Source organism: Ambystoma mexicanum, chromosome 1p (genome assembly GCF_040938575.1).
Source record: "Ambystoma mexicanum isolate Mex_15411 chromosome 1p, UKY_AmexF1_1, whole genome shotgun sequence".
Taxonomy (NCBI): domain Eukaryota; kingdom Metazoa; phylum Chordata; class Amphibia; order Caudata; family Ambystomatidae; genus Ambystoma; species Ambystoma mexicanum.
Window position 1 is genome coordinate 733888645 of NC_090921.1, and position 27241 is coordinate 733915885.

General features: G+C 45.5%; 1 protein-coding gene across 2 annotated transcripts in view; it reads left to right on the forward strand.

The window, feature by feature from the left end:
• The window catches only part of PMVK (phosphomevalonate kinase), a 96036-nt gene that overhangs the window by 55422 nt on the left and 13373 nt on the right, over positions 1-27241 (forward strand). For both annotated transcript variants that reach the window (XM_069650237.1, XM_069650239.1), the window contains exons 2-3: positions 10646-10709; positions 10806-10958. In XM_069650237.1, the coding sequence (XP_069506338.1) occupies positions 10646-10709; positions 10806-10958 (217 nt within the window). The remainder of the gene's footprint in view (positions 1-10645; positions 10710-10805; positions 10959-27241) is intronic.

Below are 27241 nucleotides of genomic sequence, written 5' to 3' on the forward strand. Positions count from 1 at the left end.
AACAAAGGCTTACCATCCTGGAATCCAGTCTTCAGCAGCACCTGTAAAGACAAAGAAAGAACAGGTTAGCACTACGGTCTTCAGTGGCAGCGCATCTCTTACCTGGTCCATCGGCTGTCACCAACGCCTCGCGCTGCATTCCGGCATCTGAAAGACAAAGGCTTACCTACTCTTCGCATGCTCCGGAGGTCTTCGCACTGCATTCCGGCATCTGAAAGACAAAAGCTTACCAGCTCTTTGCACGCTCCGGAGGCCTTCGGCACTGCATCCCGCATCTGAAAGACAAAAGAAGGTGCGTTTAAAGACATTGGGCAACTTTATTACTCACGTGCCATTACTCCTTCCCACGCCGAATCCAGTGGGTATTCCAGCACCCTTCAGCTTCTCTAAAGCTCCGAACTTGTACCTGCAAGATAAAAGGGACAGTTAGTGCGCATCGTGAAGCAGGCTACAAGCGCTTACTTACGTGCTTCCAGGCGCTTCTATTCCTGACGCGGGTTCGATCCTCAACTCTCATCAGCCCGCCATCCGCCATCGCCGGAACCCTGCAAAACAAGAGATATCATTACAAAAGACTTTTAAGACATTTGAAGTGCCCAGAACTTACCGTTCGTGCAGTTAACGACTCTGAGGTCAAGAGGCCTGCACCCTTATCCAGTGAAGAAACTGGTTACGGCACCCTGCCCGAGGCAGATGGAGAGCTTGGCGTTCACTTACCTAAGACATCTTACTCTTCGAGTTAGACATACAGTGCACAGAGGTCCAGCCCAAAGAGCCAACCGTGTGTTACACATCACCTTTGAAGATACGGCATTCACCCAGTCAAGACCGGCGCCTCTGCGGGAATCAGGTGAGCGTTACACTCACGTAATCAGGAGGTTGAGAACGTTCACAAAAACCATTATCCTAATTGCATTGCCCCGGATTGGGCCAGGAGGACGTGGTACCCGGACCTTCTGGACATGTCCATCTGCCCTCCAATATGTCTTCCACAAATAGAGGATCTTCTCTTACAAGAGGAAGGTTAGGTTCTCCATCCAGAGGTCAAGACACTCGGCCTGTAGGCATGGTTTTTGAGAGGCTGAGATGTGACTCCCGGAGAACATAATGGAGATTTTGCTTCCCGCCAGACGGCCAGCAACAAAATCCTTGTACCGGTGTCATTGGAACAAGTTCAGTAACTGGTGCAAGGATAAGAATGTGGGTGGGTCAATTTTTATGTGGTACACCTATGGTACTTTCTTTCCTATTACATTTGGCTAATCTGGGGCTCCAGATTGGTACAATAAAAGGATACCTAGCTGCGCTTTCTATTTTTAAGCGCTCCCCGGAAGAGGTGCCTTACTTCAAAATTCCATTGATTGTGCAGTTTTTAAAGGGTCTGACTAACGTGTACCCTCCAGTCCCATTTCAAGTCCCTGTTTGGGATCTAAATTTAGTATTAAAATTCCTTACACGCATTCCTTTCGAGCCTTTGCATTCTTGTCCGCTAAGGCTTCTCACTTTGAAGACAGTGCTACTAGTGGCTATTACATCAGCCCGCAGGGTGAGTGAGTTACAGGCTCTCTCTTGTAAGCCTCCTCACACCATCTTCCATAAAGACGAAGTTATACTTAAAGTCAAACCTTCATTTCTACCAAAAATAGTCTCTGACTTTCACTTGTCTCAAAAGATCACATTGCCATCTTTCTATCCTCCCCCTCATGCAAGTAAGGAGGAAGAAAGGCTCCACAGGCTGGACCTAAAAATGGCTCTTAACTTTTATATTTCTAGACTGGCAAAATTTCGACAAAGTGACCAACTTTTCATTGTAATATCGGCCACAAATTGGGCCTAGCAGTAACAAAACGGACCTTATCCAGATGGATCATTTTAGGAAGTGGAGCATGCTACAGGCTGGCAGGTAAAGAACCTCCATATGGGCTGATGGCTCATTCTACTAGGGGCATGGCGACTTCAACGGCTCTTCAGAGGGGTGTCCCAGTGCAAGATATTTGTACAGCAGCCACATGGTCGTCAATGCACACTTTTGTGAAACACTATTGTTTAGATTCAACCTCATCCCAAGGAGGTATTTTTGCTAAGGCTGTTCTACATACGGTCCATGAGTAGAATTAATTGGTACTCCCTCCTCCAAAAGTTCACTGCTTTGGGAGTCTGTCTAAGATGAGTAATGCATGGGAGGACATAATCCATTCGAAGAACAAGTTACTTACCAAATGTAACGTTCTTTCGATTGGATGTTCCTCCCACGTATTCCTAATCGACCCTCCCAACCTACCCACCGAACAGTTTATATATTCTACACTCAATGTTCCTTGAGAGCTTACAGTCTAAGGGTGCGCCTTTATCAACTCCTCAGTTGAGGATATTGAAAAAACAGAACTGAAGCCAGCGGGCGCAGCTCAAGCTTTTTGTACTGCAGATGACGTTGATGCTCTACGGCAGCCCTCGAGGGACATCGACGCCACGACATCGAGCACAGCGCCTTCTGGTGTAGAATTTTGTTACAAAGCAGCAAAGCTCACGGTAAGAATATTTAAGATGAGGAATACGTGAGAGGAACATCCAATCGTAAGAACGTTACAGTTGGTAAGTAACTTGTTCTTCTGGATGCTATCCTTGACCGGGTGTTGCTGCATGCAGTCTCTGCCTCTTCCCCAGTCAGCACTTTATGTCCTTGGTCTGATCACTATCTTCTAACTTTTTTGATCACGTTGCCTGCTTTGTGCCCAAGAGTTGATGTTAGACCCAGACTTTCTCTCACGGCTCGTTCCTTTAAAAAACGTACTCCTCATCGATTGTCTCAGGAGCTCGAACATCGATTAGGTAATATGCAGAACCTCAATAGCTCAGCTGATATTTGAGCGCACATGAAAAGTACACTTGACTCAATCATTGAGGATCTTGCTCCTATCATCACCAGGCATATTAAGCCTGACACACTTACAAAGCATTGGTTCAATGACGACATTCTCACCCTTGGGCACCGTAGGCAAGCTGCAGAGCGTGCCTGGAGGTAACAAATGTCTTCAGAATTGTTAGCTGAATACAAACGTGCTGTAAAAAAGTTTAAAACCGCCGTCATTCTGGCAAAATCTGCTTACTATAACAATCACATTGGCCAAGCAAAATCTAGGCCTAAGGAGCTTTTCTCAATTTTACGGGACTTTAATTCTAATACTCAGATTAATTCTCAGCCCACAAGATTCTACATGGTGTCAAACCATCCATGATGCCTTTTCAACTACAATTGCCTCTCATTTGTAGGCTAGTGTCTCATCTCTGACCAATGTCACGCAGGGCCCTTTACCCCGGGCATCAGAACCAATATTGTTGCCTGTATCGGAACAGCCGAGTCCTAAGACACCAGCTGCGCCCAAGCAGCCTAGCCCCAGCCCAGTGTTACCTGTATTACCACCTCTGCCTTCCTCCGTGTTGGGCGTCGCTGATATGACACACACTCCAAAGCCCTCTTTTGCTTTCACCCCCTGCACAGTCACCGAAGTAACCAACATTATTCTTGACATGAACCCAACCACATGCAAGGGCGATGCATGCCCCTCTAGGTTACTAGTGCAGTGTCTCGACACCATCGCTCCAGAAGTGATTAAACTGATCAATCAGTCCTTCCTTGAGGGTCAGGTACCTACCAACCTTAAGGAAGCTTGGATTACCCCACTGCTCAAGAAAGCCAATCTCAATCCGCTTTAGCCCAAGCACTATCGCCCGATTACAAATGTTCCTTTTTTGCTTAAGGTAATGGAGAGTGTGGCCTACCTTTTTAGCTACACAAATTTATCGAGGACAATGCTATATTGGGCCCTCGCCAATCGGGATATCGTGCCCGTCATGGCCCAGAAACTGCCATGCTCGATTTAAAATCTAATTTGGCCTGTCTTATCGATCATAGCCATCTAGCACTCCTTATGTTGCGGGATCTCTCTGCTGCTTTGAATTTGGTTGACCACAAGCTTTTAGCTTCTAGGCTACAATTTCTTGTTGGCTGCACTGAGTTAACCACCCAATGGTTGGTTTCCTTCTTGGACCCCAGAATGTTTGTGTTGTCATCCACGACGACTCCTCCAAACCTTCTTCGCTGGCATGGGGTGTCCCCCAGGGATCTTCCCTATCTCCAACACTTTTCAATATTTATATCCTTCCACTTCTCTTGCTGCTTGATGATCTGTGTGTCTTGTATACTAACTATGCTGATGATACCCAGGTCATCCTTGAGCTCTCGGGTTCCTACCCCGCTGACCAGAAGACCATGGCCGCCATCTACTCTGTCATCCACTCTTGGATGATTCAGAACTCCATGGCATTGAACGTGGACAAACTGAGATCCTCATAGCTGCTTCCAGGCATATGCTCAAGAATTTGTCAGCCGACTATGCCTGATTTCTGATTGCCAACGTTGCCATCCCTGTTGCCAAAAGCGTAAATACGCTCAGTGTCACCATCGATGCTGAACTCGCCATGAGATCTCATGTGGCCAAAACTCGAGCCTCATGCGGTTTGATCAATAAGCAGCTTTGCTCATTGCACCCTTTTCTGTCCGTCACCAATATGTCTACACTTGCCTCTGCTCTTATCAACTGAAGGCTAGACTATTGCATCAGTCTTCTTGCAGGCACGGCCTTATCCAACACGCCCACTCGGCAGATCACACAGAATGGTGCAGTTCGAGCCGTGCTGGGTCTGGCAAGGCGGCATTCCATCTCTGAAGCCCGGCAAAAATTACACAGGCTGCTTTTCCGGCACAGGATCTTTTTCAGGATCATTACTTCCCTTCAAGTGTCTAAACGCCATTGCACCCAGTTACCTTTATGGAACGTATCCAGAGATGCTTCCCAGGACGACCTCTCCGATCAGTCTAACAGGCCAGGCTTTGGCAGCCTCGTTTTCGTCTTCCTAAATTTGGTAAAACCAAGTTTGATGTTACTGCCCCAGTCTTGTTGAACTCTTCCACTTTACCTTAAGTCTTCAAGCTCCTTGGTTGACTTTAAAAAATAATCTGAAGACCTTCCTCTTCACCGCACCTTAGCTCTGCTCTCATTCTGTTTTTGGAGTCTTTCTTTCCCGTCTGTCTCTGACTGTGTCTTTGTTATTTTGTTTCTTGTGCGTCGTGAGGCCTGCAGGTGATTTGGCGCTCTATCAAGAATTTAAATAAATAAATGCTAATGGTAGAACCGTGGAAGGAGGGTGAGCCTAGAGAGACAGTTAAGTTGAGGTATTAAAAGATACCATTAAACAGCTTTGAGATTTTGATTATTCCTGAATCTTGACCGGCAAGGCAGGGTGTCTTTATGGTCTGTGAAAGCATCTAGAAATCTTGTACTACAGGAGAGGCTGTCCAGGAGTACAGATGTGCTTAGGTTGTAAAGAAATTATATAGGATAGCTGCAGTTCCTGGTGCACCTAGGCTCAGCCCCTGCCTAAAAACCATTAAACATGAAGTTGGATATATACCATTAAAATTGCACTTGTCCATAAGATTTAGGGGTGTACTTTTAATGTACAGTTTGGCCATCCAGTCCGTAAAATACGTTTGGAGATGAACTGTAGTTAATTTGTACGAATACTGTAAAGAGAAAATTGTCAATCTTGCGTTCAGATCAAAACTTCACATTGCACATAGTATAAATCCAATCGAATATGCCCCAGCTGACATGTGTTTCGACCTATAGGGTCCTAATCAAGGCTTAACGTGGGCAGGTAACTTGTTAACAAAGGTTTATAATCATGTATCAAACAGGGGAGAAAACATTGTGTCATAATATAGAAAGTTAAATGCTGGATCTGACCTTTTCACCCTTCTTCTAATGAGATTTGGGGCATGTAATGTGCAGAGGGTCCTCCGTACTGAGTTTGGCAGAGAGCCCTTGTTCCTCTTTATGGTATGATCCAGCATACATTTCTTTGACAGTCATTTCTTTGGCTTTCATGGACAGGCACAGTTTTCCATTTCCTTCCTTCCTTATAATGCAAAGGAACCTCATCCGCTTTGCCTACACACCTGTTATGCAGCACTTCAGCACATTTTCACTCTATACTTTGGTAAGGAACATAATTGCAAATAACCACAAGCTTGTATGATTTGCAAGGACAATCGAGCAGATTTGCAGGGACCTTAGTGGAGATAAATTAGCTCCATGAGAGGGAGCGGGAGATGGAATATATGAATATCAGGGTGATGGGGAACATTACTTTAGGAAGAGTTGGTACTTGTGGAGGGAAGCATCCGCTCCATCCAAAAGAACCTTAAGTGAGATTTTTGACATGAAATGTTGTCCACCGTCTTCCATGCCGATAGTGTTTATTCTGGAACATGAATGCTATTGGCCAACTTCTTCTCTGCTCTCTAACTCTTGCTCAGATCGCTCCAACTTCAAGTCGCTGCTATCATAATGGGGAACCTCAACCTCTTCAATTTGTCAAAGGCCAGGAAGCACCAACTTGACTCCAGTCTGCAACTCACTGGTCAACCTACATATCCTCCCAATCCCAAAGCAAATCTTTCAATCCCCTATTCCAATCTTCCACCCTAGTCTCCTCTGCTGACCCCACTCCCCTTCACTTCACCATCTCCATTTTCTTTTAAATCATTATTGTGATATGGTTACATATAAAACCTTACACAAAATAGTCAACATCATAGAATAAATAAAAAGGAGACAACAATTCATCCATTCAAATTACATGCATAACATTAGAATGTCAATAATAGATGAGGTGAGATAGGTGAACTATAAATGAGCAAATATGGTCAACACATCCCAGATTAAGACCAATAAAACAGTTGCACTAATCAGTAAGGCTCAATAGTTAATTAGTAAAATGTTTGAATGAAATATGCGTCAACAAAATTAATTAAAGCAAAATAGTAAGGGACAACGTGTCCCCAACATCAACCGGGACCACAAAGACTCAGTACCTACCCAACAAATTTAGGCGCAGCTCCTTTGCTAGACAGTCAATGACCAAGTGTCTCAAGGTTTCTAATTTTTGTTGCTTACATAACCTACAAGTCATGTTATCTTATACCAGACCTATACGAGGACCCAGGACTTCCAAGGTAAGCAAACAGTTAAAACAAAATCGTTAAAGGAAAAGTTCTAAACTTCGAAGGAGGAGATTTGAGCGAATAGGATACAGGCTTTTTCAAGGCAGCTGATCAAAGACTAAATTCCTTGTATAGGTTACAATTACAAATGCTTCCCCATGTTTCAGACTTATCCCAAAACATCAATTTTCTTTTCACAGTTAAATGACGCCACTCTTCAACAATAGAGGCTTCATTTAAAAAAAATTAACATAAGCCCATAAAATTCACAACTGAGAGATCTTCTGCTTTTCTAAAAACTTTACCCAGGCTGTTGAATAACGAGGGTTCAGGGTCTAACTTGATCTTATAGTATACATTTATCTTATTATATTTATATGTAGACTACAGAGCGTATAGACCCAGTTCCCATCTAATAACAGCAATCGGAACATATCTCTGTTTCTACCCGACTCTCCAATCCCCCTCCCTCATACATCACCAAAGTAAATTCTAGCCTGACTCCGTAACCCCCTACCTCAACCAAGCCATCTCACTCCAAACTCTGGCTCCTCCACCTGGTCATTCCATTGATCTCGCCTTTACTGAATTAAACTCTGCTGTGAACTAAACTCTCCATTGTTTTAACATTTAAGCATGCCGCCTGGGATACTTTCAATGACCGCTATCGTGCTTGCTCCTTTACCCCTTCCTGCCCTTCCAACCAGTGATCTCCCCATCCACCCCATTGCTGAGGGCAATCATGTGTCGCTGCTTACACCACGGACACAAAAAACACTTTCTACTGACCTTGACCCCAGCTCTCGGCACAGGCCAAACCTATTACACTAATCTTGTTTCCCTTCGCTGCTTGAACCCTTGCAAACTATCACGGACCATCCAGGCCATACCTCCACCCTCCAAGACCCTTGCTTTCCTTTTCTCTCTCTGACATTGCCTCCTACTTACCCTCCAATATGGTACATCCTATCCACTATATATCTCTCATTTCCTACAAATTAAGGAACTTGCACTTGTCCCTTCTGCTAACCTCTCCGCCTTATTCAACCTCTCCCTCACACTCACTCTAAGTGATGTCTTTCTAGCCTCTGCATTCACAACTCTCCTAATTAAAGCAACTGTTGACCACCGCAACTCCTCATTTCCAGACCCCACTCTCTCCTTCCCTACCACCATATCCTCAAAGGGTATTCTTCCAAAACATAGAACACTCGAGGTACACTCACTTGTCGACACACTCCAATTTGGAATCTGGTCCAAACACTCCACTGATAATGCACTCATCCACTTTGCCAATGCTCTTATCGCCTCTCCTCCATTCTAAACCTTTTGACTGCATTCATCACAGTGCATCATCCCTCCGGCCTTCAAATGCTTTCCTTCCTTATAATGACTGTGTACTCAACTATGTGTCCTAGCTCTGACCACTCCCTCTCCATCTCATGGGTCTTCAGCACCTCCTCCCGAACACCCCTCCCAGTGGGTGCGCTGAAAGATTATTCCTAGACCCACATCTCTTCACCCTATACACCACCTCCTCTGCAAACTTATTTTCTCTTTTGGCTTTAACTATAATCACATGTTTGCTGATGATACTCCAATCTTCCCACTCCGTCACTCTCCTGCATGCATAACCAACTACTTAAGCGCCATCCACCTTTGGATGGCTCTATACTGCTCATGCTCAACTCCTCAAAGACATAAGTCCTGTTTCTCCTTGCCTCCAACACCAACCACACTCTCCTCAATCCCATTTGTCCCTGTCTCACCCCCTCAGCACCCCGATTGACTTGTAATCTTGAGGTCCTCATTGATGGGGACCTTAACTCTTCCAGTTATTTACAACCACTGCCACTTCAGCTAAACTTAACCTCCTAACCATTAAAAAAATCTGTGCACACCTTGCGCACCACTCCACAAAAATGCATAGCTCTACTTTTGTGCTCGGCAAACTGGATTGTGCGTGCTTACTTCTTGGTCTTACCCACATACTCAGTTGCTCCTCTTGAACAAAGTCTTCAGTTTTGCAAAACACATCCCTTTTTTTTTAACCTACCCTGATCCTTCCCCTGGCCATCTCTTCAGTGGAACTCGAACACATCTCAAACTCCACCTGCTAGCAAAGGAATTAACCCCCAATCCCATCCACCCTACAAACTAACTGCCCACTGCCTCCGCCCCTTTCCTGCATTCTGCCCTCTGTTCCAAATGGGAGAGGAAAGAGTGGGGTTAGCGTCAGAGGCAGGTAGAACGAGAACCTCTGTCTTTGAGGAGTTGAGCATAAGCAGTATAGAGCCATCCAGAGGTGGATGGCGGTCAAGCGGTTGGTTATGCATCACTGAGATTGCAGGGCTTAAGGAGTGGGAAAATCGGAGTATTATCGGCAAACATGTCTGTGCTTTCTGGAAGTGCAATGCATTGGAAGCTACCTCCAGAGCCGGAATTCTGTTTTCTAAAGGCATGGGAAGGAAAACCTTTTATTTAGTTTGCATGTGCAAGTCTTCCTTCTGTCACCATACTTGGGACTGAAGATGCTTGAAGATGAGAATAAGTAAAAAGCAATGTATGCAGGAAATAAAGTATGATTAGTCCTTCGCCCCTTTCGGTAATATAACCCTGTTTCTTGATGGTGCTTGAAATACAGTTTCCACTTTTAGGCATTGAAAATAAGCCAAAAGTTTGACGAGCGAAAAGTGAGCCTCTTGTAGGCAGAGCCACATTTTCTCGAGCTTCTATGCTCTCTGAATGCTAGGGCATGTCCTCTGGTAACATCCAATGAAAGGACATCCAAGTAAAGCATACATACGACTCAGCTGCGAGACTAAGAATTTAATATTCACTGCAGTGAGTAAAATTTTCTTTCACCTCCACTGATGTCAGGCTGACCGACATCCTACTTGCCCCTACACATACCATCTTTCCAAAATGTATCCAGGGAGTGCATAAACCAAGTAACACTTTTGCCAGTGCAACAACTCTCCCATGCTATTTAAAATGGCAGGATTAGCCTATGCATCAGTATTCTATTGACAATGGTAGATGCTGCAAACATTTTATGCCCCAACATCCTTTTCTATATTGTACCATTTCTTGTTTTAAATAAGGGTCTCAATTTGAGTTTAACATGTTTCACTGACCATGCCTGGTAATTTGTTTACCATCAACTGACCAATTGTGATGGAGGAAACCTAAATGTCCTCTGTTAATGCATTTTCACGGTTTGAGGAATACTGCATACTAATTGAGGTCGCTTTAGGGTGCCTCTGACAGTATATCCACAGCTTCTGCTTTGATTCTGGAGTAAATTATCACGAAAGGGCTATCTTTGCCTATGTGGTCCATCTTTAATGATGGAAAATGTATCTTTTCTACAGCATGCTACTGGGTATATTTAGTCCCAGCTCTTTCATTTTTTGTATTTTATTTATTGAATATGTATAAGGCCCGCTATACAGCAAATGGTGTTTCCAGGTGCCAATCATCGTATTATTAGGTTTGCCTCATATATTTTTGGGAACTGTTCTTCCTGGGGAGTCAATATGGCGCTTCATGCAATATTTGGCTTTTCTTATATGACAGGTTAGGCAGTGATGTCTGTGCTATCCTGCGCCTATCCGGGCCTCTGAAGGAGCAGTATGCTAAGGTATGACCTTGCCAATTAGTCTGTCCACTTTTCTTGCCTTTCAAGATTAGTCAAACTTTAGCCGCATACTAACTCTATGAATATTTCTTTCCGTAGGAGCATGGCCTAGATTTCAACCGTCTTCTCGACCCCAGTGAGTATAAAGAGACATACCGGTCTGACATGATCCAATGGGGAGAAGCGAAACGGAACGATGACCCAGGATTTTTCTGCAGGATCATTGTGCAAAGTGCTTCTCAGCCCATCTGGGTAAAGTAATTAATTGCAATGCCTACTTCTAAATCAGTCACAGATTCTTGTTCCAGAAAATCGCAAACTTAAGTTAATACTTGTGACTGCTCACGATCCCAATGAAATCTTCAACTAGGGTCACATTTTTAAAACTGCTTGGCAAGGGCTTTTGTTACTGTAACACAGGTTTCCTCGTCCTAGCACACTATGAAAGGTACAGCCTCGGTTCCCTTAAATTTCACCAATGGGACATAAGAGGGGAGCACGGTTTGTGAAGGAAAAGCCACATACTGAAAAAATGGTCCCTGAGAAACGGAGCCCTCTGATCATGTCCCGAGATGCAGAATAACATGTGCTACTCTATTTGTACTATACCACTTTCTTCACATGAAATCATCTTGTTTTTCTAGGATTTATTTATTTCTGTACAGTGCAGATACTGTGAGGACAAACCTATTGGAGTTTTCTGAATACCCTTAGTATGGCATTCAGAGATACCCTCTGTAATACAGTGAACGGATACCCCCTTAAGTTAGCCCAACCTCACTGGTAAACGTGACTATAAGCAGCAGGGCTTCGCTTATCAAAAAAGTGGAAGCTGGTGTATAGTACAGATCACATCCACAAAGGATAGCAAGTAAAGTATGGTCCATACACGTACATTCTGAAAATGTGTGCTGTGAGGAAGTCCCCCTTCCTTGTTCTGGACCCAAGTTCAGTGACAAAGGAAGGGGGGCCAGGTGCCACCTCGAGCTAGTAGATTTTGGGCCCTGGGGCCAATCCCCAGGAAACTTTACCCTGGTCTATGCCACATAGCAGCGGTCAGTCACTGTGCCTCAGCCAGGCCAGTCCCAGGAGCCCAGTCCCTCCCCACACCACTAACGCATCTGCCCAGACTATATTTAAAGGTTTAATCCCTAATTAGAACCCTTGGATTGAGCTGCAGGGTAATGAGGCGCCCTCTCCACTAAAGTCGGATCCTGCAGCTCCCTTTAAACAAACCTTCAGCTCCTGTATAGAAAAAAAAACTGCCTTTCTCTTTGAAGGAAAATATTTCCGTCACGAGACACTGCTAGTGTGTATAGTAACATTGTTGGTACACCAGGGAAGTCCTTTCACAACTGAAAAGACACACATAATGAATCCTGCAGCTTTCTCAGCATTGTTTGCATTAGAGGAAACATTTAGTAATAAAAGCATTGTCTCCTCAGCAGAGAACTCACTGAGAACACAATTAAACTAGTCTGTGCACTCGAGTGTAACCAACCAACTTAACTTGTTTCCAGTATTAAATGCACACATAGCATAACAAATGTAAAGTTCAAAATCGATGACAGGCCAAGTATAGGCTTGGTCCAACTCCCTGAGCCCAAATCTGCCACGGCTATACTCTGGGAAGCCAGCCAATCCCAGCCTTAACTCAGGTGCCACTCACAGATACAGACCATCATTTAAAGTGCCACTCTGGGGAAGACCGGAGCACAGTATGTGCAACCAACCCCACTGGTGGAGGATGGGTGACGGAAGCAGGAAGCTTGTGTTCAGAGTAGGCTGTAGATTGGAGAGTGGCAGCAGTGGAGAGCAGTAGGAAATGGTGAGAGCTATAGGGGTCAAGCAGATGGTGGTAAGGTCAGGGATTTGGAATATACTGAGGGAGCTGTGAATGTTGAAGCTACAAAAGGGAGTGCAATCTAAGAGTGAGAGGGAACAGGCAGTGGTAACATTGGGAGAGGAGATTGAACAAAACGAGGGGGTGGTAGCAAAGGAGGTGATAACCTCAGGAAGACGTGGTGAAAAGTTGGAGGAGGTGGTAACATCAGGCGTGGAGAGTGAACAGAAGGAGGTGGCAGTAGCAATTAAATGGAAACATCGGGCAAGAGTGAAAAGTTGGCCGAAATAGAAAATAAGGTGATTATTATTAGGAGGTGAGTGTGGTCAAATGGAAGTAGTGGTAGTGAATGAGGCTGCAGCAGGTGAAGTAGAGAGTTGGCAGAATATGGTAATGGAAAGTAAGAAGTAGAAGAGGGGAACAAAGGAGAAGGAGACTAGGCCAGGCAAACTGGGGAGGTTGGAAGGACGTCCCAGAGTAGGTATAGATATTTGAATCTGCTAGTGATACAGAACCCAACAGAGAAAGTGTTGTATGTAGAAGGTGGGAGGAAAGTGGAGAAGAGCAAGGATTGAAAGAGGGTGAGTAAGATCAGGGCCCGTCAACTAGAAAAGTGAGGTTCAGGCAGTCCAGGTCAGCCATAAGAACGCACGGACTGCGGGAGGAGGAACGAGGGCAGGAGTGGGAGGTTGCAGTAGGAGTAGAGAGGGCAAAGGACCATGTTCCAATAACCAGCCACTCAGCCAATTTATCAGTTAATTCTCTCTTTCTCAAGCTTTAGTCTTTGTGGGCAAATAGCGGTTTCAGGATCCCTTAAACTCAGTCCCTAAAGGGAGAGGCAAGCTACCTACATTCGATGGTTGAGAAGTTGTAGGCGACATTTTGTTTGTTTGTTTCATTTTGCAAAAGAGCATCCTCATTTATTGTTTCTTAGGGGTCCTTCATCCCCAGTGCCAATTACATGACAATACACATACAGAACAAGTAATGGGGCCAGATTACACAAGTTCTGCAATGGTGCAACTGCAAAGTTTGCATGGTATTAGCACTAGGGCAAAGTTGGCCCCATTTCTAAAAACACTTGCAAATATTAGAAAACCATTGCTCCAGAGAGCCTGCTTCTACCAGAGGGTGATACAGGCCAGTTGGGCTGAGAAGGAGGTCTGGGCGATGAGGGATCATCCTCGGAAAATCAGAGGAAAGTTACATCACTACTTGAAACCAGGGCTGAGATTTCCAGAGGGGGACCACTAGTACTAGCTCTGCTTGGTCTCTGCGAACCTTCGCTAGAAGTCTTGTGATCATTATGAAAGGCGGACACGCGTAGTGAACTGCTCCTGTCCACGACTGTAGGAACACATCTGTTCCCGCTGCCGCCGGGTCCATCCTCCAGCTGAAGTATTTGGTCGTTTGTGCATTCAGTCTGGATGCAAATAGATCTGTATCTAGAGGGCCCCACACTTGGTTTAGTCTGTGAAAGACTTGGGGAAGCAGCTTCCAGTCGCTGGAATCTGTCAGGTATCGTGAGTTACAGTCTGCTATGTTGTTCTGAGCTCCTGGAAGATATTGCGCCAATACTGCTATCTGATGTTGTAGGCAATAGTTCCAGGAATCTTTCGCTAGTTCTGCTAGCATTCTCGATCTGGTGCCACCCAGTTTATGTATCGTACTGCGGAGATGTTGTCCATCTTTAGCAGCACGGAGCACTTGACTCTGCCTTCGGTGAAAGTCTGAACCGCGAAAGAGCCTGCTAGTAGCTCGAGACAGTTTATGTGCAGTTGTAACTCGTCTTCTGACCATTTTCCCCCTGTCTCTATCTGGCCACATCTTGCTCCCCACCCTGCTCTGCGTCGGATTCTATTATAAGCTCTGGCACGTTGCCGAAGATGGCTCGTCCGTTCAAGCCTTCCATGTTTTGCAGCCACCAATGCAGTTCTGAGATTGCTTCGCTGTGTAAGGTTATCGGCTGGTGGTAGCCTAGACCCCCTTGCAGGTGTCTGGTCTTGAGTCTCTGAAGGGCTCTGTAGTGCAGGGGACCTGGGAAAATGGCTTGAATGGAAGCTGCAAGAGACCCTAATATCCTGGCTGGGTATCGTAGCAAGATGATCATCTTTGCTAGGGCTGTTCTGATCTCCTTCTTTATTGCTCTCACTTTCTGGTTCGGGAGTTCCAGAGTCGCTTTCACTGTGTCTATGGTAAAGCCCAGAAATTCTACCTTTGAACCGGCTTTAGTTGCGACTTGTCGAGGTTCACAAGAAAACCTAGAGAAGATAGTAAAGTGAAAACCCAATGTATGTCGTTGGCTAGGGAGAACTTGTTCTGGGTTAGGATCAGAATATCGTCTAGATATATTATGATCCGGATGCCTCTTTCTCTTATGGCTGCCGCCACTGGCCTCATCAGTTTGGTGAAAGCCTATGGGGCTGAGGCGAGGCAGAAAGGTAGGCATTTGAAGCGCCACACCTCCATGTTCCAGCGAAAACATAGGTACCTGCGATGGGCTTCTGCTATTGGCACTGTGAGATAAGCGTCTTTCAGATCTAGATGCGCTAACCAATCTCCCTCGCGCAGCAGTTTTCTGAGAAGATGGATTCCCTCCATCTTGAAGTGATAGTACCTCAGCCATTCGTTCAGGTTTTTTAGATTGATAACCGGCCAGACTTTTTCTTTTCTGTGTACGAGGAACATATTGCTTATAAACCCCGGAGAAGGTTGTGTCTCGCGCTGTACCGCGCCTTTCTGGTGAAGCTTCACTAGCTCACTCTGAAGAAGCGCTGCTTCCTGCTCTGATAGGTGGATCACTTGCGGCTCTTGCCATTGAAAGGGGTCGCCTAGAAACTCTATGCGCAAGCCTGCCATGGTGTGTAAAACCCAAGCATCGCAGGATAATGCATACCATGCGCTTATGATTTAAAGGGTCCTGACCCCCACTTGTACATTCGAGGTACTCACCACCAGCGGCACCTGCATGCCTATAGGCTCCTCTTTGCCTGCAATCTTTCGGGAACCTCACTCTGGCGGAGAAGAAGGCATCCTGTTGTCTTCCCTCCCAATATTGTGCTCTATGGCCTTGGGGCCTGCGATGAAAGGAATATCGACGGGACGCTCGGCCCCTTTGCCGTCCAGCCCCAGCAAAAACTTGCCCGGGAAAGATTCTTTTTATGGAGCTCTGAGCTTTCCCGAGGGCAGAATAAATTCCCACAAATTGCGACATTTCCTTAGCAAAGGCCTCGCCAAAAAGGAGTCTTTTCGCTCCTTGCCCCGCTTCTTATGACGATAGGTCACTTAGTTTTGAGTCCATTTTCAGGAGAACTCCTCTTCTCCTCTCTGAAGAGAGGGCGCAGTTGCGTTACCCAGGAAACACACGGCTCTTTGTGCCCAATTTGCTAGGACAAGAGGGTCAATGGGGGTCCCGGTGTCTTTGGCTTTCTCAGCCAGATCCATAATTTTTGCTAGAGGGCCTGCTAAATCGAGGACTTTGTCCTGGCACCCTCTCCACGCCCTTCCTGACGTCCCTGGAAGCTTTTGTTACGAAGGTAACCATTTTTGGGTCAAGATCATGTCTCTCCGATAGTTTGTCAGGGAGGTCTGGGCGGGGACATTCAGATCTCATGCGAGATCGTACTCCATTGTCAAGCGGTTTGCGTATATGGTGCGTCATGTAGAGCGCTACTTTCGGGGAGGGTACCCACTCAGTGTATTTTGGGTGCCTAATGGCCTCTGGATCGAACATATGGTTCGTGTCTTCTTCTGGATCTACTGTTTCTTATGCTGCGGTGTGCCCTGGAGGGTCCTCTTCTTCCCCTCCTTCATCATCGGGCGAGTAGCCCTCGTCTATGTCCCCTAAATTATCCACCCCTGGGGCAGGGGGTGTGGTCTGGCGTTCTGATGACTTCGCCAGGAAGGCCTTCTTTAGTCTTGCGACAGGGTCGTCTGCCTTGAGGGGGTCGTGGTCGACCTTACTTTCCTTGCTCGGGTTCCATGTAATAATGTCCCCACAAAAATATTGCCATGCAAAAATATCGCCGAAAAATGGCCGTTTTTTGTGGGGATATTATTGCATGGAACATGCGGGGGACACCCCCGCAACCACCAACTCTTTTTTATTTTTTTTTTTTGTCTGCCCCTATCCCCATATAATATCGCCACAACCTTTTCCCGGCGATATTATGTACGGCAAAACCATATATATGGGGATATTACCTGATACCCTTGCTCGGTGGGGGGGGTCAAAGAGTCTATGATCTTCCGAGCTTTACACCCCTGATCAACCCCTCCAAGGGGGTGTCCAGTCGACGGACCTTCGCCTGGGTAAGTGCCCTCTTCTTTCTGGGGGATTTCTGGTCTCTTTCTAATATCCATGCTTCTAGCATGTCCAGTCTCTGGGCAATTGGCTGCACGCCTTCCGAACTGCTTGGGACAGTGATTCTCCCAATACTTTCTTAAAGCTGAGTGACAGCTCTGTTTCTTGATGAGGGTTCTTCCTCCCACTCTTCCTCACTATAGTCTGGAGTTGTAGAGTGATCCATATTGGGCCATGATCTCCTTGTGTTAGCAAAGCTAACTTTCTTTGTCGACTGTGAAAATTTGGCCCACAGAATGAAACAGGACCATTAGGGCTGCAGGCCTTCTGGAGACACAAGCCAAATTTTAGATTATTATTATTTTTTTTTTATGCTGCTGACAGCAGCTGTATTCGGACGTGCTCTGTGTAGGGAATCAATATAAAAGATAATTATTTTTTTTTCTCCAGAATTCTCTTCAGGGCACTCGCACACGCAGCTCTCCTTTCCCTTCCACATACGCGTTCTGAAAAACGAATGTCGGAAGAGCCCGGGGAGAGATGGGCAGGCTTGTGTCCTCCCGCTCCCTTAGGGTCCTAGCGCACGCCTTCCGTGCGACATTCTGTGGAGCGGACCATCTGCCTTTCACAGGCGAGAGCACCCACGGCTCCGGCTCTGCCTCCACAGCGTCCCGAGCCCTGAGCTGGGATTCTTCATTGCGCGGCTCTCCAGAGCCACTCGACTATGAACAGGAGGGGGCGCGAGGGCGCCACGCTAAATATTGAAATATACTACGAAAACGTGTAAATATATTTAAATTAAGTAAGATTATTACTTATATTCCTACACGCTGCGCAACTAACGCCGATACATAAAGAAAGTAAATTCTAAGAGAGGGGCACATTTAAATTTGGGGATAGTGCACTTATCTCGTATGCTGGCAGAAAAAGAGAAATCATGGAAGATAGGTGCTCCTCCCCTTTTCAGATATTTAGAGGTACGCGCCAGGGATGCCCCTTCTCCCCGCTAATTTTTGCCATTGCCCTGGAGCCCTTGCTGACATGATTCGGCAGTCACACTCACACAGAGGGTTGCGCACATTTGGCCAAACTGATATTGTCTCCCTTTATGCGGACGATACCCTGCTGTTTGTTCGGTCCCCTGAAATTAATCTTTTACCTATACTGATAGACGTGGCTCGATTTAGGAACACCGTTGACCCCCCCCTCATGTCCGCCTTGAGAAGCTAGCTGTCTGCGACTGGGTGATCGGGTCCCTGGTTCTCCAGCCAATCCCCCCTGCCTTCAGCTCTGCGAATCCGCTGGCTTGTACGTCCCTGGCGTTGACTAAACTCTGGTCTATGGTCGACACACCTCGCCCGTTCCATGGGGATCTGCCACTGTGGAACTTCCTTCCCGATGTCCCGCACATTCCACTTTCGGTGGTCACTCGTTGGGCTGCTGCCGGTTTCTTGACCCTGCGCGATGCCTTTGATCAGGGAAGTTTCATAGAATGGTCTGATCTCCCCCCTTCACTCAGGCGCCGACCCTCGGTGTGGCTACAGTGCTCTTCACTCCGAGCACATCTCAAGTCCAGATACTCGGATTTCCCCGCCTAGCCCACTGATGAACCCATAGTTGAGGAGCTTTGCTCCTATCTCTCCTTCAGAGGTAAGGTGTCGAGGCTCTATTCCCTATTGCAGACTAGCGCGGCCCCCCACTTCGCCGAGCTGAGACACAGATGGGGGGAGGACCTTGGTACTGAGATCACCGACAAGAGGTGGGCTCGGATGTGTGCCCGTACCCACGAGGTCTCCTACAACACTAAATTTAAACTCATTCAGTTTAAAATTTTACACAGGTATCATCATACACCCATGAGGCTCCACCGCATGTTTCAAGCCAACCCCCCACTTGTCCTAGGTGCGGCGCAGATCAAGCCTCCTATATACACATGTTGTGCCTTTGTCCCCATCTGTCCCAATTCTGGCTGGACATTTGTTCTACATTGTCTGACATTCTGGGACACCCAATCACCCCCACCCCACTGCATTGCCTATTCCATGATCTCCCGCAGTTACCCCATGATGGTAAGAAACTGGCAGGCCTCTGCATGCTACTGGCGGTTCGCTGTATACTACTCTGTTGGCTCCGCCCTAACTTATACTCAATGGCTCAGATCGGTCACATGGGCTCACAACACTGAGCAGTCCCGGAGTGCCATGCAGCATTCCCACTCCAGGCCGAGGGACATCTGGCCGAAGTTCCGAGACTATATTGCTGCCATGACCTCGCCGTCTATTTCCCAGTCTGCTTCCCCAGGTGGTTCCCCTTGAATAGCGACCTGTTATGGTGTATGTATTAATACTTTGTGTATTGCTTTTCATCAATATGCTATATTTACGAAATATGCACTGTGGATTACTAAGTTTTATTTACATTTAGCGCTGGTGCCATGTGGCCCCCTCTGGTTGTTGTTGTGCTGTCAAGTCAATAAAAAAGAGTTTAAAATAAAAGAAAAGAAAGAGAAATGAACCTTATGCTGGTAGTCTTTATAGGAGAGATAGGCAATGGATTGGTGGAGGAAGGACTACTGGTTACGAGGAGGCTCGTGGGACTTGTAGTGGAAACTGTGAGGAGCCTCTAGAGAGGAGGAGAAACCTTTAAACTAAAAGATTTCTTTTACTGATCACAATTTGTTTTGAAAAGTTTATTAACATTTTGAATTGCTGTGTTGGTGGCAAATTAAAGAGTAAAGCATAATGCTCGCTTCTGTCTTGTCATAGAATCCTCCAAACTATCCAAACATCTGCAGCATTCTTCCAGACCTATCGGCTCGCTCCAAATTCCTTCCTCAAACTTCTCCAAATGCCGAGACCTCCCCTTACGTGGATGTTCCTTATATACCTTAATACAGGTATATAAGGGTGGGTTGGGAGATGTTTCCTTCATTATTCCAAGGAGAATTTCCAGATGTATCTAAGAATGCATACATTAAGTTTTAGCGAAAGGTACCATTTAGTATGGTGCTCAGATCACACCCATCCCTTCTAAGCTTACTTGTTTCCTTAAAATGGAAGGGATCCCAAGTCTGGTTGCCGCCGTACTTCAAAGGAGTGACTTGCACGCCTACAAAATGGCCAACCAGCAGATATCCACAGATTGGCCTCCTAATGAGGTGAGTGGACAAGCCTTTAACATAATTCATGCTTTTATGTATTTGGAGTTTACTTTATTGAGGACATTGAAGAAACTCCATGATCAAAATATTACGAAGTGTCTAAAAAGATTCAGGTCTAATTACTTCTAGGACAGAAGAGCCATATTATTCAAGGATCTACAAAGGAGCTACATAGTATATTACCAGTTGTAACACATAGCCAAGTCATAGTGAGGTGAGTCTAAATTATGATTGGTCACAAAGTTGGATATTGGGTATCAAATGTAGCACAGATCACTCAGCAAGGAATCTGTTTTTACAGGAGATGCCTGTTGACATAGAAAATGCAAGAACTCCATGCTGAGGAAGCAGGTGAGATAGTCATCATAATCTTCTACTGCTCACATACATCCATGACCTTTTGAGTTTTCTTTACTCATCTGATTTTGGTTATTATATTTACATCAGGAAGGACAACTGTACAAAAGAAAGAGTAGACAATCTACATAATTGTGTATTTTGGAAGAATCCGGAAACCAAGAGGTATTTGTGTGGAAAATGTACCTATTATATATGATGTATGTAATATGTTACTACATCATTCATTAGTTGAGAGATGGAAAAGTGTTTACAGAATCTTTTTCTGGATTATTTCTAGACATTTTTATGAACACTTCCCCTGATGAAGAGATGAAACGCGCTGGGACACCCCCCTCTTTTGATTCAACGTCATATTGAAAATAAAAATATCTTATTCAAAATACTTAAAGCTGTTCTATAAGAACTGCTATTTCTATATTTCTCTCTTTAAATTCATATATTAATTGATGAACATATTTATGAATTATAAATATGAAGTTTTTGCCTTCTAGCCTAAGGTAGTGTGCAGGGGTTGGGAGAACTACATAACCATGTACTGATGTCAGGACCTACTACAACGTAACCCAAGAAGAGGTGTGTTTTGAATATGATCTGAAAATAATAATGAAGATAAGCCTGACCAATCAAAAGGGCAAAGTTGGGGAAAGATGGCATGTCTTTGAAGACGTTTTCGTCCAATCATATTTGCGGTATAGAGGGTAATAAAAGTATGTGAGAGTTTTAAATTGTTGCAAAAAGTATATAAACTGTCAACTGATGTCGTATTATTGAGACTTGGATTAGCTTGGTCCTGCAACACCATCTAACCGCTCCTCGAAGCTTTTGTACAATAAATGTGCTTTATGTACAACCCTGTACTCGTTTCTTTTTTCCCTTTTATTTCTATCATTTTCATAACAGATATAACTAAATCAACCTTTCTTAATCTTCCCTCCTCCCACCAGAAGTATGCACTGCTTCCTTTTTACCACAAATCAAGACACAGCTTCAGAAAATGTCCAAAATCCTTATCTTATGTTGACACCATTGTAACATATAGTCACTCTTAAGGTACTTCAAAACGGTACCCCAGTCCTGCTTAAAGGAGTCTCTATCACCCTGAATGTTGTAGGTTGCCCATTCCATTCATATGAAACTCCACACTTTCTGCAACCAATACTGGTTTGTCAGACTCTGTCTTTGTTTCCATTGTTGAGCAATGGTGAGCCATGCAGCTACTACTAGAGTCATAAAGCCCCTCTTCTGTCTTCTATCGCCTGAAACATTCCCCTCGTTCCCCTAATTTGTGCTTCCAGCCCCTTCCGGAATGGCTGCAGGATCGTGCTTTCCACCAACCATGTAACCAATCTCCTAACGCCTCACATTCCCTCCAGCAGCGATCCGAAACTATACATGGCATTTAGTCTTTCCGGGGTGTAATGCCATTGAAATAGTACTTTGAGCCACATGTCCCTCGTATATTAATTTTGGGATTAGACCCCACCTATAAACCCAGTGATGTTCTGGTATGGCTGTTCCAAGTGTCTTGTCCCAATTGTTCATATACTTCCATTGGACTAAGGGTGTATGGTCATTAAGATGCCTATACAAAGTTGAAATCATTTTCCTCGTGCCCATGTGGGTCGTAATGAACTTTTTGAAATGGAGTCAGCTGGCGTGTGGCCGCTGTTCTGATAATTGGACCATTGAGCCAGTGCTTCATTTGATTATACCAAAATCTATCATCTTCTTTCAATCCTATATCCCTTATACATTCCTCAAATGTCCGAAGGGTGTGGCCCTGAAACATATCCCAAATCTTTTGACATCCCGCCAACCTCCACACCTTTAAATGCCCCTTTTACCTTCTCTGGCAGAAATTCTGGATTTCCAAAGATTGGTAGGCATGGGGAAGGGTTCCCAGTCCGGGCCCCCCTACCCACTACTGAGTCCCAAACCTCTGCTCCCAGACCACTATTTCGCTGACCTGAACATTCGGGTGTCTATGCTTATCAAGCCAAAAGAATTCCGAGAGGGGTGCCCCCGCCACCGCCCTATCTTACTTTGCCCAGATTTTCTGTCGATTCTCTGCAAACCATTCTCTCACCACCGGTAGTGGAGCTGCTTCAAAATACCTTTTACAAATGGTGGAGTGCCAGATTTCCGTCCCCCCACTCCTTGATTTCTTGGCAGCGTCAAAGTTGACATCGCTATCCTCTGGGTTTTGTTTTGCCACATTTATATGCCGACAAGATTTTCAGGAGAGATCAGAAGTATGTCTTTGGGATCCGGATTGGGAGTGCCTGTAAATCGTATAAAAGCTCTGGTAGTATTACCATCTGTATCACCTTTAATCTCTCCATCCAGGAAGTTGCTAGGGGGGGCACCATTTCTGCAGATCAGTTTTGATCTTAGTAAGTAGTTGGGGGTAATTTGCCCCATGCAGCTGCCTAGTGTTGTGGTCAGGATTACTCCTAAGTATGAGATCCCCTTCTCCGCAATCCTCAATTGTGTCTGAGAGCCCAACCTGTCAGTGTCTCCGGGTCCACTGATAAATACAATATTTCTGATTTCTGCCTATTTATTTTTAATCCTGAGACAATCCCAAACTTCTCCAGTTCTTTCATTATTACCGGGATAGAATTCCCTGGGTCTGCCAGCGCAATTAGCATGTCATCAGCAAATGCCATGGCTTTATGCTCATCCCCCGCCATTATAATCCCTCTTATTTGATCCGTGCCCCGAATTCTGGCCAATAAGTGTTCTAGGTAGCTAGCATACAGTAAGGGAGACAAAGGACAGCCCCGTTTAATGCCACGCCTAATCTTTATGTTACCCAGCACCACACCATTCACTGCTACTCGCATTGTTGCTGAGCTATAGTTGGCTCTGATCATATGGAGAAACCCTTTTCCAAACCCCATCTTTTCCATTATGTGGAATAAAAATGGCCATTCGACTCTGTTGAATGCCTTTTCTGCATCTACGGTCAGTAGAACTGCTGGTTTTTGCATAATAGTTGTTTTCTCTACTAAATGGCATATTCTGCAGATGTTCTTGTGTGTTTGCCTCTGCAGGAGGAACCCTGATTGGTCTTGGTTTATAAACTTGGGAATTAATTGGGTCATTCTGCCTGGCAGGATCTTGGTGTATAGTTTAGCATCCAGATTGATCAGCGCTATCGGTCTATATGATCCTGGAATTGTAAAGTCTTTACCCTGTTTATGAAATACCACCAATTTTGCCTCATTCATGGATTGTGTGATTGGACCTTTCATTTTAAATGTATTAAAGAGTTTCGTAAGTCGTGGGGCTAAAATGTCTAGATATTTTTTGTAAAAGCTAGCTGCGTCGCCATCCGGGCCCGACGCCTTATCCTTCGGTAGTGATATAACCGCCTTCTTCACCTCTTCCTCTAGTATCTCCCCCTCTAGATGCTCTCTTTCATCCTCTGAAATCTAAGGAAGCGTAGCTTTTGCCAAGTAAATTGCCCATTTATCCAATGGAGGGGATTCGCTGTCGTATACAATGATTGGTAGTACCCCTGGAATATGTCCATTATCTCCTCATTCACTGTTTCTATGTTCCCCTTTGAATTCTGTAGTTTCATTGCCCCCTGTGATGGTGTTTCATCCTTCAATTGTTTAGATATCAGCCTATCTGCTTTATTTGCCTTCAGGTAATATCTTTGTTTCGTATAGAGTATGGCCATCTCGGCTCATTTTGTACAGAGCGCATCTAATTGGCCTTGAACATGCCTCAGAGCTCTGTGCAACTTCCTATTCAGACCATTCATCAGCTTTCCTTGTATCTCTTTGTTTCACCTCCATTTTCCCCTCCCACTGCCAACTTAATAGCTATTAGTTGGCCCCTCAAAACTACCTTAAAGTCATCCCCAACCGTCTCTGGGGGAATGTCCGATGTCTCATTTTCCCCAAAATACAAGTCTATTTTATATCGTATCGATTCAGCTATTACCCGATCTTGTTACACCTCTGTCGGAAGTTACCCAACGTTATCATAATCATCAGTGTGGCGTGATCTGATAGGGATATGGACCCCAGCTCTCTGCTTTTGAGAAGCCCACTCAAGCGTGTGGAGGCCCAAATATAATCTATCTAAGACATGGATAGGTGTGCATGTGAATAGTGAGTAGATCCATGTGCCTGTCCCCTTTTTGCCCTCCATGTGTCATGTAGGCCTAGTGCTGTAATCTTTAATTTAAGAGCCGTGGAGGGGACCTGTGCCTGTTGAGTGGCTCGTATGCTCCTATCTCGTTGGGGAACCCACGCTATATTAAAATCTCCTGCCAATATTATGTCCCCTTTTCGCAAAAGCATCCAGTCTTGACAACTTCTCCCTCAGAAACCCATCGTGACCTTTGTTGAGAGCATACACTGTGGCCAATATGTACGCTTTGCTACATTCAAAAATAGGGACCTGCTTTCTGTATCAGCATAGGAATTCAAGACCTGTACCCCCAACCTATCGTGCAGTAGTGCAAGCACCCCTGCTGTCTTATCCAAAGCATTCGCCTGATAAATCTAAGCGAACCCTTTGGTCCTCAGCTTCCCCTTTTCCCACTTCCGTATGTGGGTTTCCTGGTACATAATAATATCTGGTTTTTCCACCCGCAAATAACCTTCTAATTCTTGCCACTTAGTGGGGGTGTTCATACCCCTCACATTATATGATAGAACCTTGACCGTCATTGCATCTCTGATTCCTTTAAATCACCTGTGCCCCACAAACATCCGTGCAGTGTCTTTCCCTTTTGGTAACCCCCTCCCTCAACTTCTCCCAACCCCTTCTCTGAAGAGGGCTCAGGTTCCTAGGATTGCTCAGATGTATTGCCTGCCGCGCCTGGCTCTCACTTATTCCCAGAGTCCTGTCGTGGGGAATACTAAACCCCACTCTGATTACCCGTCTTCCGCCATTCAAGCATAAACCCTTGGCCACCTGGCTAAAAACGGGTATGCCTCCTTCCTTGAAACAATAGATAGTCCTCCCCTCTCAATTCTCATCATTTGTCCATGGTGGCACCTCCCCATTGCTTAGCGAGATATGGATGTTTGTTTGGGAATTGCTTACCTTCTTAATTCTTGTCCCCACCCTTGCCCTTCTTGGTTATTGTCTTCCACTCCCCCGCCCCCCTTGCGCCATGCTTCTCTCCTTTGTAGGCTACCCCGACCTTCAGTGGTTTCCTCTGGAAGGTCCAGTATCCATGCTCCATGGTCGCAGGACGTGATCCTAAATTGAGGCCCTTCCCACGAGAAAAGGAGGCCGAAAGGGAAGCTCCATTTGTACCCAATTTGTTTCTGCGCCAGGAATCTCACCATAGGGCCCATCTTCCTCCTTGTCTGTAGTGTGGATTGGACGAGTTCTTGGTATAGCTGTATCTCTAATCCATTGACGTTTGTTGGGCATGCTGCTCTCACTGCTCTTAGAATCTGCTCTTTCTGGTTGTAAGATGCCATCGCTGCTAATACATCCCTTAGGCGTGAGCCTCGCTCCAGCCTTTGTGGGACCACCCAATGTACCAGATCTAACAGGATGGGTTCCTCCTGGGTACTTGTCAATATGTCTGCAAACAGTTGATGCACGGTATCCCTCAGATCTTTATCTGTAATTGGCTCTGATAGGTTTTCTTAATCCTTGTGTTGGATCTCTGAGAATGGCTTTCCATGTCCTTGTATTGGATTTCCAAGTTATATGACAGACGAGAGAGACGTGGAAGAGCTTCATCGCTCTTCTGCTTGTCCACCTGGATACCCTGAAGTGCCCTTTCCATTGTGTCTGTTCTTTCATCAAGTTTCGCCAAAACAATTTTTCAAGTCCTGCACCAACTGTTTAATTTCCTCCTTTAAAACCTCGAACTGGGATTGAAAGGATGTCATGAATTGTTCTTGGAACTCCTTAGACCAGCTCTGCAGATCTTTTCTCATTGTCGATGCCCCCTCCTCTCTGCTCCCCTGCTGCGACATATCTTGCCTTTCTCCTCCATCCGCTGCCTGAGGGGGTGTTCCCACTTCCCACATGATTTTAATGCATGTTTTCTAGTGCACCTGGGGGGTTTGCGTCCGACCGACACCTCTTTGCCCTCATTTTTTGACATAACTTTGCTCCTCGCCCTGTTTTTGATGTTGTGAGCTCTGTGCCATGCAGATTCCTGGGAGTTTCCAGAATCCTCTTGGTGTGGTGCTTTATATTGTGTCTCTAGGTGCCTTGTACGTCACTTATCCCTTTCTCGCATCGCTTTTGTCCCTCGTGTGCCCCTCCTGGGCCCAGCCTCCCCAGAGTACCATGCAGGGCCTTCCTGAAGCCTGGGCCACCCCTCCTTGTCCCTCAGTGAATTGGTCAGTCTTTTTGCTGTGCAACAGTTAGAATGCAGAATAATCACATGGAACCGCTCTGAGCAGTGGGAGCACTATCTCCCATGAGTGGGAGTTTGCTCGGGTAGTCTTTCTGGAGATTTTTGCCCTTTTGAGGATCCCAGAGGTGGATCTGTTTGTGTCCAGTGTCAAAAACCTGAACAAAATGCAACTAATTCTTAACTAAGCCCTCCGAGCAGCACTAGGCATAAAAAAGAGAGACCATATTTCTCCACACAGGAGAGAAGCTCACTGGCTACCCATACGAGCTAGGATCATACACAAAACCCTTACCATAGCACATAAATGTATAACGGGCACAGCTCCAAGTTACCTCAACCAATGCCTAGCCTGCAAAATCTCAACCAGAACACTCGGATCCAACACACACACTTCTTTGCATCTGTCGCTTCAAAAATGTGAAATTAACTCCAGCTTCCCAGTAGCAGCCCCCAGAATTTGGAACTCACTCCCAGCCACCATATCCAACGAGCCATCCTTCCCCAAATTCAAGAAATC